This window comes from Podarcis gaigeae (assembly GCF_964106915.1).
Source record: "Podarcis gaigeae genome assembly, chromosome: 2".
Taxonomy (NCBI): Eukaryota; Metazoa; Chordata; class Lepidosauria; order Squamata; family Lacertidae; genus Podarcis; species Podarcis gaigeae.
In genome coordinates, this window is record NC_139679.1 from 70052386 (window position 1) to 70073832 (window position 21447).

The 21447-nt window shown below is 45.5% G+C and overlaps 1 protein-coding gene across 1 annotated transcript in view; it reads right to left on the bottom strand.

Annotated features, from left to right (window-relative positions):
- Positions 1-1190: 1190 nt before the first annotated feature.
- ZFYVE28 (zinc finger FYVE-type containing 28) overlaps positions 1191-21447 on the bottom strand; it is a 28528-nt gene continuing 8271 nt past the window's right edge. The window contains exons 2-13 of the mRNA XM_083726292.1: positions 13787-13927; positions 12789-12926; positions 11797-11999; positions 10781-10870; positions 10209-10298; positions 8971-9072; positions 8194-8343; positions 6830-6966; positions 5291-5404; positions 3242-3328; positions 2649-2761; positions 1191-2110 (exon numbers count right to left, since the gene is read on the bottom strand). Coding sequence (XP_083582418.1) covers positions 1985-2110; positions 2649-2761; positions 3242-3328; positions 5291-5404; positions 6830-6966; positions 8194-8343; positions 8971-9072; positions 10209-10298; positions 10781-10870; positions 11797-11999; positions 12789-12926; positions 13787-13927 — 1491 coding nt within the window. The 3' untranslated portion in view covers positions 1191-1984. The remainder of the gene's footprint in view (positions 2111-2648; positions 2762-3241; positions 3329-5290; positions 5405-6829; positions 6967-8193; positions 8344-8970; positions 9073-10208; positions 10299-10780; positions 10871-11796; positions 12000-12788; positions 12927-13786; positions 13928-21447) is intronic.

The following is a 21447-nucleotide window of genomic DNA, read 5'->3' on the forward strand; positions in this document are numbered from 1 at the left end:
TAAAACAGGAGGCCTGTAATGCTATTGGTGCTGGCCGCAAGTAAGCCCTGCCAAGTTCAAAAGGGCTAATTCCTAGGCAGATGTGTACAGAACTGTAGGCCTACCATATACCTTAAGTTATGCCAAGGCCTAATCCCCTGCTGCCCTCACCCTCACTGATGGAGGCTGTTGTCAGCCCTGTTCCTACACTAGCTCCTAAAGCAAATGTGAGAGGAAGCTGACAATTGTATTATAATGAAAATTCATAATAAATCTTACAAGTGGAGCTGGCTATGCTTTTAGAATAGTCACCACTCCAAATGCAGCTGGGGAGATGGTCATATGAAGGATAGAGGGAAGCACTGGCATCTTAAGTTTATCCTGACAACCAAGATGGTGAGAGTGAAGGGGGTCAGTGTCTCTTTAAAGGTAAAACTAGGAAAACTTGCTAAGTTCCTAAATGTACAAATCACCCTCCACCCACATACGTACATGGCTGCTTTTCAGACCTCCCTCCTCCTCCTGCCATTAATCAGAACTTTTAAATTCCTTCTTGCACTCATTCGGGGCCTATCATTGGTACCAGCTAAAAGCACTGCAGTGGGTTTCTGGGATGAAAATCAAGGTGTTTGGTAGAGGTGGAATTACAACCAAAGTGTTGGCAGCATTAATTGCTCAAGGTGAACACCCATGTGAAAGGTTGAATGAACAAATAAATCCCTGTACACACAGTCAATGTAACCTACCATTCCATTTACGGTGGTACCTCTGGATGTGAACAGGATCCGTTCCGAGCCCCATTTGCATCCTGAAGCGAATGCAACCTGTGTCTGCGCGTGCGCGGGTCGCTGCGTCTGCGCATGTGTGTGACATTATTTTGAGCGTCTGCGCATGCGCGAGCAGCGAAACCTGGAAGTAACGCGTTCTGTTACTTCAGGGTCGCCGCGGAGCATAACCTGAAAATGCTCAACCTGAGGCATATTTAACCCAATGTATGACTGTATATCAAAAAGGTTATCTGATGCTGGAAGGCAGGTGATGTAGCTCATCAAACCTGCACAGAGAGGAGTGGGGATGGCCGGAGTGTGAGCTGAAGGAGGGGGAAAAACTACACACACAGACACAGCAGGAAGGTTTAGAGTTTGTATTTGCATTTTCCTGGGGGAAGAAGTGTAGCAGCAGATTCTGCCTCTCAATATCCAACAGCTAAATTCAGCAAAAGTGTTTATTTTTTAGCCCAGAGAAGACAAATTGGCAACAGTAACAGATAGCATTTATTCAAGTATTCAGGAGAAGAACCAGCTCTGCCTGGTTTCAAAAAGGAGCTATAAATCTCCTGGAGAAGCTTCAAAAGCGTCGTCCACACAACAGTGTGGCAGGAGAGTTTTACAAGAAAATACATTGCATATGAAGATTGTTGAAGCCCTTAGCTGTATCAGAAGCTGGTGGGCAAAATGTCATGGCTATCCTCCACAAGGTTGCTGCTGGACTAGAGATCCTGCCTTTCAGTTCCAGTGAAAGGCTCCATAAAGCCCTTATTGCACATACACCCAAATCTAGTAATGCAACCTCAGAGATTTGTCAAAAATAAATCCACAGGACTGATGACTATCATGGGGCTCTCCCAAAAGCCAGGCAACCAGCACCAGGCAATCCCTCCGTAGGCCACAATTTACTCTAAGGAAAGAGTAATGGGGGGAAAGATGCTTTTACTGTCATTTACAAGAGCTTGCCGAAACATCTTCTACAGCAAGCTCTAGCTCCAGCCCAAGGAATCCCACTGGGAGTTATTTATATTAAACAGCAAAGATTCAATCCCCAGCTATTAAAGCCTGGCGTTCCCATCTCTTGCCCTGACCACCAAGGCCTTTGGAAAGTTCCCAGGAGCATCCTAATAAGACAAGTGTGGTTGTTCCCACAGTCCTTTGCTGACAGTACAGGCTGTTGCCACTTCCAAAGTCTTTGGTGTTTCCACAGGCACAGAAGGTGTTTGAGGCAGCTCCAATCAACTGGTATTTTTGCTAGTGGAAGGCAAGTGGGTGGTGTAGCAGTGTGTACAAATGCGGACTGGCTTCAGCTGCTTGAAGTGGGGCAGAGGTGCCAAGTGTGACGAGCAGCGAGAGCAGAAGATCTGGGGAGGAAATAAGATTGTGCATCAAATAGAGCCGAGGGCCATGTGGTACTGCAAGCCCCACTTCACATGAAAGAGATGCGGTTGCCCTAATCCTTTGGCCAAGAAACAATAAAAAACATGACTGACCCAGTAGAGGTCCCAACAAGGACTTAGATTGCAAGCTAGTTCAATTATTGCAACCTCTCCCCATCCCTCCCCATCTGGAGAGGCCATCCTTTCAGGCACAACCTTTACTCACAATATTTTTTTAAAGGCATCTTTCCAGGGGAGCATGTAAGCCAGTCTTGCCCAACCAGGGACCCCCTATATGCTTTGAACCACAACTTCCCTCATTCCTGACCACTGGGCCATGCTGGCTGGGGCTTATGAGGTTGCAGCCCAAAAGATATAGACACCAAGCCCAAGCCCTGGCCCATGACAAGATACGCTATAGTTAAAGTGTTCACAGGCATGGTCTGCCTGGTGCTTTTGCAGCCGCTGCTGCTTCCACTAGAATGAAAGTCCTAGGAGGTCCTTATTTAGCCCCATCACCTACCTTGCCACAACTTCGGCAGTGGTGCCGTCTGCGAAGAAAGGTGAAAGGCACACGGCAAGCCATGCAGTGGCTGCAAGTGCTGTCTGGCACCCAGTCTGGTGGTGCTAAGGCATCTGGAAAAGAACAGAAGGGCAGTTGGGGACATGGCCACATGTCTCCTAAAGTCCGTCAGAGCCATAAAACTTCCCCCAGCTAAAATGTGTTAAGAGAACTCCGAATACAGAGAGATATATGTTTATTCAGTGACAAAGCAGAAAGTAGTTCACGAGGAGTCACAAGTCATCTGCCCAGGCACAAAGCCTCAGGAAAAGCCATGGGGCTCTAGAGTGGGGCACAGTTTGGACAACACAGCCCCTAAAATGTAAGGCAAGAGGGGGAGTGTGCAGGATCTTTTACTTACTGCAAACCAAAGAGCAAAATTCCTTTTGTCAGCAAGGCCAGCCCAGGGTCCCTGCCTGTGCATTGGAGATCCTTGAACATGGGATCAACCTTTCTTGAAGGTTTGGTAGAGTGTGAGAGAGAAGCTCAGACCAAATTCCCCGGGACAATAGAGATGCTCAGGAAGAGGCCTGTTTCACATTTTGGGCTCTCACCTTCTCTCCCAGTGCCTCCCCGGCTTCTGGAGCAGAGAGCACAGTCTGCCAGGTGAGAAGCTGTTGGTAGCACATGGACCTCCACCTCTGAAAAGGAAAAAAGAAAAGCTATAAGCATGCAAGTTGCTACTGCTCAAGGGAAAAGGCATCTATGCCAGGGCAAAGATACAACTGGCATAGACACCTCAGCTGTATGTTCCCATAAATGTTCTATTCATTATCCTTAAAAAAGGGGTCCAACTACATGTTACAAGGGAGACACATAATCAGACATACCCAACTTGGTTTTAAATGGGGAGGGAGAAAGAGGGATGATGATGCCTAAGCACCAGCCACAATGTGGTGCTTGGAGTGTGTGTTTTCTATGCATATATGAAGAACTAAAAAGTACTCCATGTTCTTCACCTCAATATGCATCCCCATGCTCACTGGTCTAATGCACAACTGAAAGACGAAGGGGCAGGAACCTGGATTGAGCAAAGTCACGCTGCAATTAGCAGCAATCCTTTGAGCAAAGAGAATGTTTTATTGGGCTTAGAGCAAGGGTGTCATTAACAAACTCAGTTCCAGTGACTATCACACAGTACCAACATGTAGCTAAAGGAGCCCTGCTCTCATTCTGAGGTCCATTAGCCAACTGAAGTAATTAGCACAATATAAGATATTCTTTTCAGTTGTGGTGCCAAAAATGAAATTACTTCTCAACAGACATTCATTTGGTCGCCTCTTTGCCCACAAACCCTTAAGAGTGTTCTATTTAACTTATATGCAGAATTCATCATGCAAAAGGCTGGGCTGAAGCTCAACATCAAAAAAAACGAAGATCATGGCCACTGGGCCCATCGCCTCCTGGCAAACAGAAGGGGAAGAAATGGAGGCAGTGAGAGATTTTACTTTCTTGGGCTCCATGATCACTGCAGATGGTGACAGCAGTCACGAAATTAAAAGACGCCTGCTCCTTGGGAGAAAGGCGATGGCAAACCTAGACAGCATCTTAAAAAGCAGAGACATCACCTTGCCAACAAAGGTCCGTATAGTTAAAGCCATGGTTCTCCCAGTAGTGATGTATGGAAGTGAGAGCTGGACCATAAAGAAGGCTGATCGCCGAAGAATTAATGCTTTTGAATTATGGTGATGGAGGAGACACTTGAGAGTCCCATGGACTGCAAGAAGATCAAACGCACCCATTCTTAAGGAAATCAGCCCTGAGTGCTCACTGGAAGGACAGATCGTGAAGCTGAGGCTCCAATATTTTGGCCACCTCATGAGAAGAGAAGACTCCCTGGAAAAGACCCTGATGTTGGGAAACATTGAGGGCACAAGGAGAAGGGGACGACAGAGGACGAGATGGTTGGACAGTGTTCTCGAAGCCACAAACATGAGTCTGACCAAACTGCAGGAGGCAGTGGAAGACAGGAGTGCCTGCCGTGCTCTGGTCCATGGGGTCACAAAGAGTTGGACTAACTACTAAACAACGACTAAACGACTAAACAACAAATGACTAAACAACAACAAGTTGCTTATGGTAGGCTTTCCCCCCAGTGCAGCCTCTGATGAAGTTTTTTCTTTGTGGTTGCTGATATGGTTTCCACTATGCAGTTTTTGCTGCTGTTATTATTTTGCTTTTATTTTGTTTGTGAATTCTGTGATATTTTTTTTGTAAGCCACATCAAGTCTGATTTTAGCAGAGAGAGATAGGATATATATGTTGAGATAAATAAATAGAAAACAATGAAACAGCCCAGAGTCCTTGAAATTTAAGTAGGATTGATTTAAGTATTACAAACGGCCAGCCCCAATCTGGTGCTTGCTGGTCCAGTAAGTTTGGAATACAATTCCCATTTGTGACCATTAGTCATACTAATTTGGAAGACCTTAGGTTGGGGAAGACTGCATGACAGTATAAATGACTCAGTATGTGTCACTAACATGACTGCCCAGCACTTTTAGTGGAGCAGCATTACATGTCCATGCCATACCTAGCTTCTGCACATGCAAGCACTAAGGAAATGCTATGAAACCATGCACGAGTCAAGGAGTGTCACTCACGGCCAGTGTCTGTCACCTCCTGTTCCTCTGCCCGGGACATCACAATTTTAAATACAGTCTTCAGGATGGCACGCAGATCACTTGCAAAGTTGGTTTGGAGCTGGTCTGCCACTCCTACCCAAACACAACGCAGCAATTTGAGTAATATCCATTGCACAATGACACAAGGGCAAGAGATAAACATGTAAATTTTAGCCAACTAACACAAAAGTCCTTCCATAGAGGGAAACAGTAGTCAACAGCTTCTAACCAAGCAATTGTTTCCATCTCAATTCTGAACCAACGGGATACTATTTTTTCACTACTCTCTCCTGCTGAAGAGACTAATTCTCAGTTTAGGTGCTAAACCTTCAGGATTAAGGCTAGGCAAGAGAGTTCATGCAGTATCTGAGCTGAACCAAAACTTACAGTTCAAAATCCTTAGGCGACATGGGGGCAATACTTGCCTGCTTTACAGGTAAGTTCTTGGGCTTCTTAGTGAATGTGTGTGAAGCACTTTCAGCCGAGTCATTCAAAATTTAAGTACTTGCTCCAATGAATATATATTTTATTAAAATGAATGATATTCCCTAATCATGTAATAAGACAATAGCTGCCATCTTCTGAGCTATTTTTAATGGCATGTGGAACAACTTGTTCTAACTTGCCATCATATCCAGATCGGGATATTACTGCTTATAGTCACTGTGATGCTTAACTAAGGAGTCACCAACCTTTTGTGTGATAGGTGGTACATTTGGAATTTTGAGAATTCCGCCATGAGCAGCGGTCACAGAATGGCTGTTGTGAGCAGAGGGGCATGCCGCAAAATAGCTGTCACAGCTAAATGATAAGGAGAGGCGGGAGTTCAAAGTGGTGTGGGCAAGCCCCTCCATCAGCCATCCTATCAATGTCGCAGGAGGAAGGCACTTAACATTAGCTACTGCTCGGGCAGAGAAGATCTTTGCACCTCTCCTCTGTTCAGAACAGATGCGAGTATGAGCCTCCACTGCTGGCTTCCAAGGAAATGTGGGCATGTTAAAGGGGGAGTGTTGAAGAGGAGCTGTGCAGGGAAAGCAAACAGTCTCTTGTCAGTTGTGGGTTTTTGAATGGATGCTTTACTGAGACGTTTGCATGTAGCATAAGCAGTATTGGTGAGGAAATTTTATCTCAAGCCCTGCTCCCCCTAAAAGCTTATTTAATTCTAGAAAACCAACTGCTTCCTGCCAGGATCTCTTCCCCAACAGGGCAACAAGAAGCTTGTTTGGAGGTATGATCAGGTATGCCGTCCTTCTACTTGGACATATCTGCTCCTTTCCATAATCTTGACCAGCAGGAATGGTCAGGAATGGTAGGAATACATTCCAAACATAAGGAACACCTGTTCACTTGTCCAGTTTGTCCAAATCAGGGAATCTACAGAGGCCCGTCTGCTTATATATATATTTTTAAAAACTCCCTTCTGCTGCCAACCATACACCTGCCAGCCAATGCCCCAGTTGCATTATGGGATATTGGCTGATGGAGACCTCCCTTATCCAGCAAAAACAGGGTACTCACCAGAGATGCAGACAAACAGTGTGTGGATCATGTCCTCTGTAGTGGTATAACGGGCTCGCAGTTCTGCCCAACGAGCTGTCTGCGGAGCTTGTGTGATCACTCCTGCCTTGGTGCTACTAGATCCCTGACCACGCTGCCTGTTAAGAAGAGAACAAGCAGCATTAGAATGGGTATTAAGGCGTTACTCTCTCACCTTCTGCACTCCAGTTCTTTTAAAGTTCTCCCTTCTCCCCCCCCCCTCAAAAAACAACAACCACCCAAAGGCATCATCTGCCCTAAATATATGAATGCCAGGTAAGCAAATGCCAAGGGAAGGATAAGCAATATATACAGTAAATGTTCTCACATGAGCTTTGGGTCAGCTAAGATGTATGAACCCCTTCTTTCCATTTCCAAGAGACAAAAGCCACTGACGCTGGAAAGAGGTAGGGCTCTGACAGGGTTTGTCAACTACCTTGGTTCTCTCCGAAAACGTTCTCAAACCAAGGCGTGGCTTCTGATTGGCTGCAGGGGCTTCCTGCACTCAATCAGAAGCTGCATCGGATGTTCGGCTTCCAAAAAACATTCTCAAACCGAATGCTTTTTTCCGGGTTTGCAGCGTTCAGGAGCCAAAACATTTGAGTCACAAGGCAGTTGAGAACCAAGGTACGACTGTACTGCCACCTAGCTGCAAAGTTTTCGATTACTCCTTTATCTCTCATGTAGTCCACACTGCTCAAAAGCTACAAGCACTCCTGATTCCTGCAGAAATACTGATGAACCCTTTCCATGGTCTTGATGCTGTCATGGATAACACTTTTAGTGGCTTCCACATTAAGGATTTACTGTGGAAGAGCCATGCCTTGTTTGCTCACTTTTACAGAGCACCTACATGACACTGTCAACAAAACAAACCCTTCTTATGCTTTCCCTGTTTAGCTTTGTTTCCCCCAGAACTTTTAAAAAACCAGAAATCCAATTTTATTTTTACTTGGCAAAAAAGCTACGAAATTTCCTCAGGTGTATAGTATAGATGGCCTATCGCACTGCTATTCTGATTGGATTGCTCTAGCCATTTCCTAGATCGTGTTCTAGCATTTCCTTCTCTATGGTATGTCTCTCTCTCTCTCTAGGAATCAGCTCAATCACTTTAACCCTCCTCTTTCCAAAAATATTATTGTCATTATATCATTCTCCCCACACCACACTTAAATTGTGATCCAGGGTGGTGGTGCACAATCATGATCTGGTGCGCAGTAAAGCGGAACAGAGCAATTAATCTTTTCCACACGGACAATGGGCCCAATGAAATCAGCACACAACCTCAGATTCCAACATTTTGGGCTGAGGGTGGGTGGGTGAAGAGAAGTGGTTCTTGGTCATACCTTGGGACAGCCGAGGCACGTGGTGTCGCAGCACCTCGGAAGTCAGGAGAATCTATATCCTTGAAGGGCTGTGAATCTGTAGTGCTCTCATTCAGTACACGCTTCTCCAACATGTAAAGTTCTTCCTTGGACAACACACGCAGCAAATCCCTATAAGGGAGAAGGCTCATAAAGGAGGCATCTAGGAAAACAAGACACTGAAATTGCCCTAAAGGAACAGACTGGATAACCCAGCTCTCATGTAGTACCCTGGAAGGAAGGTCAGATCTACTCTCGTTATGGTAGGGCTTCAGTGCAATGTGGAAACCAAGCTCGCAAAAAGGCGCTCATGCCACCATGTGCAAATGCATATAGTTTGTACCCCCTGATGAGGCAACCTGCTGCTGCATCTCTCCCCCAGCACCCACACAAACTCTGATCATGTATCCAGAACATCTTGCTTCATCCTCTGTTAACTGTATGTCTGATTACAGGAGAAAGACACCACTAACATTTATGCAATAATTTCCATTTAACTGAGGGTTGATCAAACATCAGCAAAGTTATGTGGCAGAATACTTATTGGATTGTGCAGCTTCAGACTGCAGGGATTGCATTTTTCAAATGAGCTATATTAGACCTTCCCGTGACTGCACTAAAGCACCAAAGTCAGGTGATTTTGCTGAACATGTAGCTTGGGTTCTTAACACAAACCCCTCCACAAAGACCCAGACGCTTCTTAACCTGGTGAAGTTCCAGTTGAGTTCCTGTGCAGCAGCTGCTTTTATAGTCACTCACCTGATTTTTCTAAGCAAGACGTAAAAGGGGCTAAAGACTCTGGATATCTCCTCAGGCCTCCGCTCCAAATTGAGGGGTCCATCTGGGTAGATCAGAAGACCACTGTGTACGGGGCAAAGAAATAAAACAAAACACAGGGAGGATTGGATTTCCTGCTGCTATGTATGTTTTTCCTAATACATTAATTATTATTGGAGGTGGGGGTTTTTCCCCAAAATGCGAGAACTTTCAAAACAATAATGGGTAAAGATTAATGGGAATTGCTCTTTCGTCATATCGTTTGGGCAGAGAATTCTCAAAATGAAAGCTGGGACACTGTAGTAAACCTTGTCCAAGTTTCCTCTTTTAATTTCTTTTCCAAGATAGCAAAATTTCCCTAACTTTAAATTACTTCTTCGGTTAGTTAGCGGATGCGCATAATTCAGCTCCGATGCCACTGCTCTGCCTATTTTGTGCCCACCACTCTCTAAATTCTTACTAGCAGCTATGTTTCCCAAGGAGCTTTCAGTGTGTTACCCATGTTGAAGGGGAAACTAAAAAGTAACACAGCCACTTACTGCTGAAATGGGGACATAGTACCATACTTTGAAGAACGAGTGGAATTCGACAAGGCAAATGCTGGTGGGAAAGGGCCACTTGCAAATAACTGTGTGCTGGTACCTCAGGCAGTAGCTGCCCCAATCAAGATCTAAAGGAGCAACAGCTGGCTTTGGGAAAGTCATCCCACCTATAAAGTAGTCAAACAAACCGAGAATAGGCAGGGAGGATGGCCATTTGGAGAGAGGGACAGTCCGAAAGTTTTAAATACAGCACAAGCAAGCAATCTTCCCAACTGCATGAGCCAGAGCAGTGGTGGGAAACTTTTGGGGGCCTCTGAGACTCATTTGGTGATACGTTACATCCTCTCCACCACCATGCAGACACACATGAGAGATGGGGAGAGGAACATGTTTAGATTGCCAAGATGCCATTGCACACCTTCCTGCTGCCCAGAAGATTAGCAAGTGCCGAGGAACTTATAGATGTGTAGCTGATTTATGTACCGTGAAGGAAGAAGTAAAATGAGAGACCTCCGTTTAGACAAATGTGACTTGCCCCAGTTTTTTCTGTTAAAAATGCACACCTGTCTTGCCAGCTTTGACAGCTATAATTGCCAGATTGAACATTCCACATGTCTCGAGTTTATCGAGCTACCGGGCTCCATACTCAACCAAAAGATGACAGGTAAAACCACATACCTGATAATGGCCAGGCGGGGAATGGTGAACATCAGCTGCGGTTCATACCCATCAATCGTCTCCTGAGTCAAGTAGCCAAGTTTCAGAGCTCTAGATGAGCGAGGGAGAGAAGGGGCAGGAAATGAGGAAGGAAGGCTTGGGCAGAAGTCAAAATCCCTAGTCCAAGTAGATAATTATCCTAGACCTCACTTGAGCCAAGCTTCCCACATCAAAAAGGAGCATTGGCTGGTCTGCGTCATAAGGTTTTGTAAAGACCCATCTTTGTGCCCAGGTTTTCTCTGATCCATAAAACAAGACCCTGCTTATTATGCTTTAATCTCTTGATTTTTAAAAAACATGTTTTTATTCTACTGCTTTGCTGGTTCTGGAAAATGATTGTATTTTTAAAAAATGATACTGTTTGTATTTTATGTTGTATGTTTCCAAGAAATATAAAAAACAAAAAGCCGTTTATAAATACATCTAAACAAATAAAATAAAAACAATAAAATAAGATGAATGTTCATTCTATTGGAGAGGTAGATAGTGCTTGCCCAAGGATCTTTCCAAGCCACAGAGCGCAAAATCCTCACCTAGCCACAGTTTCACAGAAGAGCACAACAATCTCCTGCTGCCTATAGATTTCTTCGGGCGACTTCACCGAGACTAAAGATGACACGTAACTGGAAGAGAGAAACAAGCTTTGAAACCCAGCTTAGCCACCACTCTCAGCACCTACCTTGCATACAAGACCTTTGAAACTCACACACTGGCAGCATAAACTTCAGAAGGCAGCAGTCGTCCTTTCCAGATATTCCCCTTGCTGGCCAGTCACTACTTTTATTGGTTCTGGCCAGGTTGTTTTTTAGCATCTTTTCATTTTCATATTTAAAAAGCAGCTCTTAGAAGTTCCCTCCTCTTCTGTCCACATTGAACCACTTTCTGCTCCTTAGCTTAATCCACTGCATTGCCTAAAAAGGTCAGCCTATGACATGCCCAATTCCTTAAAGCGAAACATGTACTCATAACATGAACACCACTGTTTAAATATCTGCAATGGCTGCCCATCTACTATTGAAACAAGCTTAAGGTCCTTGTGATAACTCACAAAGCCCCAAACAACTTAGGTCCAGGGCACATTTGGGACCACCTAAACCCTTATATCCCAACTTGATCACTGAGATCACCTGCAGGAGTGCTGCTGGTTGTTCCCCCACATTGGTGACACGCATTTGACATCGACACAAAAGAGACTTTGGTGCGATCTGCCTAGTCCTGTGGAATGCTCTGCCAGCACCTTCTGTTTCAACCTTTAAATGCCTGCTGAAAACTATTTTATTCCACCAGGCTTATGCAGACAATTAAGAATGCATATTTCCATAACAGTCAGTTGATGCTCTCTGATTTTTATTTTTTAATGAGTTTTTATTATGTATCATTATTATTGTACACTGCCTTGAACCTTTGCATGATAGAGTGGTATATAAATATTTGTTATAAAGAAAAAATAGTCAGAATGTAAGACCCCTACTGGATGAGCCTGGAGACCTATCTAGTTATACAGCTGCCAATCAGATGCCTCTGAGAAGCAGGTTTGCTCAGCACCCACCTCAGCTCAAACTCAGCAAAGAGCATATCAAAACGAATCAATGCCCTGCGGATAGGCTCTGAATAGGGTCCAGGTTGGTTCAGGCTTTGTTCCCGGAGTACCGTCCGCACCAACTCCAAGCTGCACAGCAGATCCTTGGCCAGAGGTCGCAGCCGTATCCCATCTGCTTCGTCCACATCAATGTAGGTGCGTGCCATCAAACACTGGAGGGAAGAAGAGTTTGAATTTGGATTTGATATCCCGCTTTATCACTACCCGAAGGAGTCTCAAAGCAGCTAACATTCTCCTTTCCCTTCCTCCCCCACAACAAACACTCTGTGAGGTGAGTGAGGCTGAGAGACTTCAGAGAAGTGTGACTGGCCCAAGGTCACCCAGCAGCTGCAGGTGGAGGAGCGGAGACGCGAACCCGGTTCCCCAGATTACCACTCTTAACCGCTACACCACACTGGAAGGAATGGTGACAGCTCAGGAACACTCTGTGTCCTTTGACTGCCTCTCCCGCCATATCACACTAGCTATTTCAGGGCTGGGATGAGCCCACCAGCAACTGCCAAGGCCTAACTCCAGGAACAGAACCACATTACATCCCAATGAAGCAAGCAAAATTCCCAAGCGCACAGCAATCATCTACTCAGGTGAGCCAGAGAAATCACAGATAAAGGAATCCAGGCTTTGAGTAATGAAAGAGGAAAAGGAGAAGATGACGACACTAGATGCACAAGGAGTTAGGAGCTTCCCCTATTCCAGCTGTTCATGTTTGTAGCCTAAAATGGAGCTGTACTCAAGAACAGAACATACAAAGAGTAGTTGAATGTTCTAGTCCGCCAAATCAGGTGGCACAGTGGTTAACCAGAAGTTTGGTGGTTTGAGCCCACCCAAGGATGGCTAGGGGCTGGATTCCTGCCTTGCACAGGGTTGGACTAGATGGCCCCCATGGCACCGTCCAACTCTACAGCTCAATGATTGCATGAAATCCCTTCCGCATGGCTCACCTCAGCAGCAAACAGCATGTGGTTTCGGAGATTGTCCACGAGGAGGTCTTCGGGGAATTTGATGACATAGTCACGGCCATGACGCTCCTTGGGGATACACTCATCCATAATTCGCTCTATGATGGACAGCAATTCGGTCTAGGAGAATGGGTAGAGTGGTTGTTACCTTCAACACAAGGACATTCTGGAGACACCAAATGAGCTGATAAGGCAGGAAGCCAGGTCTTCCCAGAAAATTACTGATGGGCCAGGGTAGATTTTGGCATTTCCATTGCCAAACATCTCAGCCAGAAATGGAACTCAGCAGTGAGGATTTAGCAAGAGAAATACTGTTCTGTATTCTGTGTTGATCAGAGGAGGTGAAAATTGGGGTAGAGGGGGACCTCAGACTGCAGCTGCTCCATATTCCAAGAGTGTCCCACATTTTTTTTCCTGCCACAGGAAATTTACTCTTAAAATAGGAGGAGGAAATCATTTGCCTTTAAAAAACAACAATAGCCAACCCCAAATGCACACAAGCACTGAGGGAGCACTACACTCTGGAAGACTCCAGTGTATAATCTCCATCTTGATCCTTGCCAGTCAGAGGCATGCCATGCACACTGCTCCACTGAAGCAGCCAGGGACTGTGGACCATGTACTTTGGAAAGAATCTCCAAAGGAGGGTGCAATGAGACCAATGCGGGTCTTGCCATCTCCTAATTGGAGTATATGTGCATTTAAAATGAGATGATGAGTAGGAAGGGGAAGCAAAATCCCTCACTGCACTTCCCCATTGGAAATCTCTTATTTTTATTTGTGTGCTGGGTCCTCTCCCCCCCCCCCCCAGGCCAAGGTTGCTTTTGGTCATGGAGTTTCCCCAAGCAAACAGCTAGAAGTGTGTCTGTCTGTGTGTGTGTGTCAGCTACTGCCACCTATCAATGCTGTGCTTTGAAGTGCCACCCTCCCTCACCTTCAGATCATCGTGTCTAGTTTGGCCCTTAAAGAGAATGCCTTACCTGACTAAGGTGCAGCTGATTTAATAGAACCAGGTATTGCTGAGGATCTGTCTCTACATCCAGACAGTTGATCTCTGTCACCACTTGGGTCACTCGCTCATCGGCATAGAAAAACTGTGACAGTAACCTCGGATCGGAGCGCTGAATATAAGAAAGCATGGTTTATTCACAGCTCATCCCTATGAGGCAATGCTGGTACTCATGAACAGAAGTTGAGGTAGTAAACTGGTTTCTGAACGATACCATTTCAGACTGCAGGTGGGGGAAATTACATGACTGAATGTGCTTCACTGCGAGGGGAGGGGGAGAGTTCCCTCTGTGCAGAAAACTAGATGATGTTGATGATGATACCCCTACCATCTGACTGGGTTGCTACAACCACTCTGGGTTTAGTCCAGCTTTTTCCCTGATGTATGTTTTAAATAAACAGTAAATGCAAGATTATTTTTGCAATGGAGGGACGTTCAGTCATGTGAGGTGCTACTTGCATTTCGAAATGGTACAGTCCAGAAACAGGTTTACTACTACATCTTCTGTGTATGAAAATTAGGCCTCGGCTTTGATGCAACTTCTTGTTTTCCCTTTCAGAAACTGCTTTGAATAGCTCTAAGAACATAAATACATAAAGATTTTGAAGATGAGTATCTATTGGCAGAAGACGTGGTAAGGATTAAGACCCTATTCTCTACAAGATTTAGATCAGTGGAAAGATATGAACTAAAAAGAGCAACGCTAGATCAGACCAAGGGCCCATCACCCAGTAGCCTGCCAGTTTTCAACAGACGTTTCTGAGAAGCCCAGGCATAGTGCCTCTGGTTTAACTTACCAGTCGTAGTTAACACCCATTTACAAACTCGTCCTCCACACATTTACCTAATCCGCTTTAAAGCCATCTAACCCTGCAGCCATCACCACACCTTGTGGCAGCATGTTCCATAAGTTAATTATATGTTGTGTTACGTGAAGCCATCTATTTCAAGTTCCTAGACACCACCAGAATCACATTTCAGGCACCTGGGGGGAAGCAACTTTACATCCAGTCATTACATACATACAACCATACGCCATTAAGTAACATCTTTTGCAGAGTTTGGGCACAAAAGGCAGTACTTGAATTGTTGTATCCAGCCAGATTGCAAGGATTTAGGTCAAGAATAAAACAAACAAAACAAACAAACAAACAGAGGGCCTTCCAGTTCACCAAAGCGCTCAGGCACGCACCCCAGGCCTGTTCTATGCTATTTGTTTTTGGGAACAATGATAAATCTTATGAAAGAGGAACGACCCTCTAGGCTTAAGATGCCAATTCCTGACAGGTGGATTCTAAGCCTAATTGTGGCAAATAACAAATGAGAAAAATGGTATCTAAAAGATGGGAGGGTGGGGGCAAGACAAGAAAAACCAAGGAGAGTTCACAGGGTTCCCACAATTGTAACTTTGTCTATTCATAGGTAAGTTCTACTGAATTCAACACGGTTTACTCCCAGATTAGGATTGCAGCCTTAGGACCTATCCACACTAACCTTTCCTCTGCTCTTTCCAGGCATGGTCCACACTTTAAAACTCTGTGTATGAGCACCCTTTCCCCCCACCCCTTCTGGATCTTTATCTACAGAAACCTGCTCTTTAAAGCTATATTGAGCAAATGGCAATCCGCAGAAAACCCAAACTGACAGTTGTTCTGATTGGGCACTAAAGAGCGGGGAAAGCTATGGGACATCACCACCACCGCGCTCAGACATGGACCTGTGTCTGGAAAGAGCGGGACAAAAGGTACTGTAGTTTTTCGTGTATAAGACGATTATTATTATTTTAAAATGATAAAAATTGGGGGTCGTCTTATACACGGATAGTGCAGAGGGGGGGACGAGCGATTTGGTGGCAGCCGCGAGCAGGATACTGTGATACTGTCAGTCGGGTGAGCGATTGTCGGCAATCCCACCAAAAAAAGCCCAACAACTGTGGCCAATCCCCCCCCCCCCAAGCTTAACAACTCTGGGCAATCTCCCCCCATTTCCTTAATTTTGAGTCCCAAAAAATAGAGGTCTTATACAGGGGGGCGTGTTATACATGGAAAAATGCAGTAAGTGTGGATGAGCCCTAAGTCCACAACATGGTCCACAGGTCCTTTGCAATGGGACTCTCTGTATCCTCCTCTCAAGCTGTTTTTAACCCCTCAAGCATGCTCTGGGACTCTAAGAGTAACATGGCATGGACCTGCCTCTTTCAGTGTGAAGAAAGCACCAGATGACCTTGGAACAAACAAGGGATGTCTGTATTAGAAACCCAAACAAATTTTAAATGGGATCACCCATCTTGGCTTCTTCTGATGAATGTGATTCTAAAGGGGTGCTGAAGCTTCTCGATCCCTTATGTTCTTTCAGACGCAGTGGTGTAGCGTGGGGGGTGCAGGGGGGGCCAGCCGCACCGGGCGCAACATCTGGGGGTTAGGGTTAGGGGGCGCAAATCCACGCGTTAGGGGGCGCAAATTACTTGCCTTGCCCCGGGTACTGACAACCCACGCTATGCCACTGTTCAGACGGCATGTGAATGGCTAAGCTAGGCAGAGTAGAAATCTGTGTAGGCTAATTATTGAAGTCCAGGAAACTTATTTGCAGGACTGTCCTTCAGATCAATGCCATGCAACTGCATACTCTGCCAAACAGAAACCGGCAAAGGCAACAGTAACATGCCCAAGATTATCCCCACTCAAATGCAGCCTAGTCAGCACATTTGAGTAAATTAACCTTGGGACCAAGCCAGAAGTCTCAAGCTATTGCTTTGAAGCTGCTAGAGACAAGCAACTTGTGCTAAACAGAAGTGTCTCTGCATTTGCCTCCCCCTTTTTGACAATTTTGAAAGGGAGAGGGAAGCTTTGGCTAAAGGCCTTTCAGCAGAGGCTGGACAGGGATGCTTCAGCTGCACCCTGCATTGAGCAGGGGGCAGGATTACTTGACTTCAAAGCTCCCTTTCAACTCATAAGAACATCAGAAGAGCTGGCTGGATCAGCCAGTGGCCCATCTAGTCAAGCACCCTGTTCCAACACTGGCCAGCCAGATGTCTGTGGGAAAGATGCAACCAGGATCCAAGTAGAAGAGCACTCTTCCCTCCTGCGGTTTCCAGCAACTGGTCTTCAGAAGCATTGCCGATTCTGACTAGGGAGGCAGAGTACAGCCATCATGGCTAGTAGCCCTTGATAGCCTTGTCCTCCATGAATTTGTCCAATCTTCCTTTAAAGCCATCCAAGTTGGTGGCCATCAACACCTCCTGCCAGAGTAAATGCCATTTTTTAATTATGCATTGTATGTATAAGTACTTTTATGCTGTTCTAGCTCCATGCCATGTGCAAATTTATCTATTTATTTATGTATTTTTATTAAAGATTTTCTTGGTTTACAAAAGTATATGCACTCTCTCTCTCTCTCTCTCTCTCTCTCTCTCTCTCTTTTCCCCCAAGTAACATTTTTTACAGAACAGTTTCAGTTGTTGAGACATTAGGAAGAAAAGGGGGAATGAGGTGGCGGGGGAGAGATGAGTGGGGGTGGGTGGCGAGGTTTCTATTTTACTTAATATATGTGGGGTTTTGTGTCAGCGTCACTTGTGCAGGTTCTCTGCTATTCCCATGTGCAAATTTATAAGCTTTTATTATGTTATCTCTCTCTCACCTTTTCTCTAACCCAAACACGGCAACCTTTCCTTTTAAGGAATTGCTCCACCTCCCTGATCATTATGGTTGCCCTTTTCTGAAATAAAAAATCCTCCTTCTGTGACTGTGCAGGCTGTCCTAACTGTCCACCCCTGACTCCACTGAGTGGGAGGATTACTAACGGGTCACATTCAAAGGCTCATGATCTCCACCTTTGTGACAAACAGGATAATGACAGAGTTTGGAAAGGTTTCTCAAAGCCCCTCAAGTCACGAGCAAGCATCTTTCTCCATCTACTTCCGGCATATAATGACAGAGGCTCTTGCCTGAGCAAGTCCATGTCACAAATGAACCTTCGGGGAAGGGGAAGGTACGGTGGATCAATTGCTTATTGCTGCTGCTGTTATATTCCTATAGAAAATACATTGGCCTGTTCTAAGATTATTTTCTAATGCTGCCTTTCAGTTTATGCACTTCTGTCTTGGGATCCTCAGGCCTATAAATATGATACATAAATAAATAAAAATAGATAAGGCATCTAGAGCAGTGGTTCCCAATTAGCCAAGTACTGCAAACCCCCCGTTTTTCAAAAATCGAGCCGTGAACCCCCTACTTTTGAAAATGTTGATATCTCTATGGTAGTTTTTGTTATGTCAATGGTGCCATGGATCCCCTGGGTGGGTTGCGCGGATCCCCTGGGATTTGTGGGTTATCAATTGGGAACCACTGATTTAGAGAAGTGCCACAGCACTGCCACGTGACTACTTTTGACTAAACCAACTACTCTGGAACTGCCTGTTGAATGGTTTCTTTAAATGTAAAGGTTCATCATTGTTGTACTCAATGTGTATGTCTTTAAGGGGCCAGAGCTAAATAACGAGACCCAGCTTTACAGCTGTGAAACATAGCATGTGCTGCTGAGTTGTATTGATTGGGTTTTGTCAGCAATTGGGTGTAGTATATAAGGAGCAGCACCTAGCTCTCCCATTACCCTGGGGGATGGGTTGGTGGTTGGGTCTGGTTTGTTGTTGATGTATTTAGTGTAAATGGAGTTTTTGTTTTTCTTATTAAAACCTTGTTTAAGTTATTTTGGAGTCCCTTTTTAATGCATGGTCTCCCCAGCAAGCTCTCTGCAGGGCTACCATACTGCAAATAGCCAACACTGCCACCCTTTAAGTATGTACAGAAACTAGTTCATGAACTGAACCCAGCTCATGCCTTCAGACTGATCAAGGGGCAGACAGAATGCCAAGGGCAGACCATTTATTGCCAGTCAGTAACTGGCACGGCGCTGTGGTTAGATTTTCTGCTCTGTAAATGAGGCAGCGCACACACCTATGCATATACAGAGCTGGGCTCACGGATTACCAAGTGACGGAGTTCTCTGTAAGGATCTTCACCCCCAGTGGGAACTAAAGGCATGCCAGGACACAAAAGCTAGGATGGGGGGCAAAGGACTGTAGGAGTAGTTTATCTGTCAGAATCTCTAGCGGACAGGCTGTTTCCCACTTGGTGCAAGCATTTCACCAGAACCAGGCAATCGCAGCCAAGAGGCCAGCCAACCAACTCCTCTGCTCATGAAAGAGTTATGTGGGCACTTGGAGAGAGGGTCTTGCCCAGCAATGGTTAAAAGAATAAAGCTCACATCCTCAGAGTACAACAAGGCCAGTTTAGTGGCATTTAACAACAGAACCTTTCCTGCAGTAACTCCTCGGCTAGAGAATTTTGCCTAGTGCCTAACATGTGGTCTTTTAAACACCAAGTAAGGACCTTCTCCCCCCACCCTGGCTTTTCAGTTTTTAAAACAAGGTTGAGCACTTTCTAGACCTTGTTGCTGGTTTTATTTGGATGCTATTTCTGATTTTATGTTCATATTACATTGTTATATTTTATGGGTTTGGAATATTGTAAACCACAAAGAGAACTTAGCGTTGATGGGTAGTATAAAAATTCTGCAAATCAGGGGTTGGGGAAGACCTTTGGACCTCCAGAAGTTGCTCCCATCAGCCTTGTCAAGTATGTTTGATAGCCAGGGATGATGGGAGTTGTAGTTCAGCAACAGCTGGAGGGTGATAGTGTAATTTAAAAAAAAATTAATTCAGGTGTGGGGAAACTTTCTTACAAGTTGTATGCCACTTTCCTCCAGCCCCGCCCTCCTGTGCAAAACCAATAGTGAAACACTAGCTGTTGCACACCCACCACAGAAAGGCTATCTTCTGCCCCACAGTGCAATGCTGTACAACTGGCAAAGGATGAAGGCATTCCTCATTATGGTATCCTTCAGAATTGCCACCATTCCTTACCATTCACCATGCCAGCTAGGGCTAATAGGAGTTGTTGCCCCAAACATCTTGGAGGGACTCTAGTGGGGAAAGGCTGTTCTAGAGATAACATTAAAACCACTGGATTTTGTAAAAGTTCTTTTTTCTCTGGAAAGGCCTTCAGAGGTTGCCACGCAGGTATGCTAGCAGACTTGTTCACCACAAATCTCCTTTTCTGTCTCCAATCTGTTGTGGTGGTGGTGGTGGTGGCTGGCATTCGACACAAACAAATACTGCACGGCCAGATGGGAAAGGCCATAAGAAACCAATTTCAAGCTGGGTCAGAGATTCTCATAAACAGGTGTGACATGGAAACGCTCCCAAACAGCTGACTCTGTGCAGTGGTTTTTGTGCAGAGTTAACACAAGATGAAATCATGCAGCCATCTCAGGATGTGCACAGCCTTGCGGCATGAAGTCATATACACACACCTCTCTCAGGTATGCTGGGAGGGCAGGGAGCTCTCACAAAGAAGACGTTAATCTCGGGAGCACAAACATCGCTATGCTGCACCTCCACCAATCACACCGTCAGCTGCCTCCACCCAAGTCAAGCCATAATTTGCTGGTGAAGCAGCTAAGGCATAGCAGTTTACACCAAGAACCAAAGAAACAGCACGTTCTGAAGCAGGTGGGGGAGACATGAGCCAGCCCTGACTGGGCTCCCATTAGGAGTCTTACACAGATTTTTCTTCCTGAGACCCTAGCTAGGCCTGTCATTAGCTCACTTGGTGCCTCAGTTCCTCAAATGTTGCAAGGTTTTGGTGATCAGAAACTGAGCTCCCAAAACCACTGTTTCTGTCATTGGAAGGAATAGTTTTCTAGGCCAAATCCTCCAGCTGAGGAACAACAGAAGGCAGAAGCAGCTGCCATGCCCCAAGAGGAATGACACCTTCACAATACTGCCCAGCAGAGCTTCTCTGGGTGGTGTGTGGAATCCAGCCAGGCCAGCAATGCATATGTTGAAAACCTTTGGAGGCCTGCAAAAACTTGTTTGCAAAGCATTATTAAAATACCTCTGATCGGCATCAACTTAGATGCTGCGTTGACCACAGTGCCCAGGTCCTATGTTCAGAGCACTGTCAATTCAGGCGCTTGGCAGGACTTGCTCTACCTGCCGTTTGTTCAATTCTTGCCCCTCCTCTACCTCATTAGATCAGGCAGGAGTGGGCTGACTGGCTGGGTTCAGGGGAAGTGCCTCTTTGTGAGAGATGGCGGTTGCTTCTGAAAAGGTCTCCCTGAACTCTTGACGATTAAGCTGGTCACATACACACGAGTAGGTGGTTGTTATGCAACCCCAAACACTCTCGGGATGACCTCAGTTTTCCAGTTTAATTACTGTTTGGTTTCCAGTCTGGTTTTGGAAAGGAAAGTGCTTTGGTGACCCTGATGGGTGACCTATACCAGGAGGACAAGAAGAGACCTTGCTCCCTATACCTCTGTTTTCCCCACTGCCTCTGCTGCTTCTGGCTGCATGGATGAGCAGCACAGGGGAGACTGAGGGTGACGCATGTGCTAGGTTTCAACCTCTGCTCCTTGTGAACTCTCTCCCCAGCTGCTGATCTGGTCTGTGGAAAACAGCTGAGGAGCAGAGAAGAGGAGGCATGGCTGCAGGATCCTACTGCTGACAGCTTGTAGGTTTTCATACTGAGAGAGGTGAGCCCTTGTGCATGTGAATGGGGAATGTCATGCAGG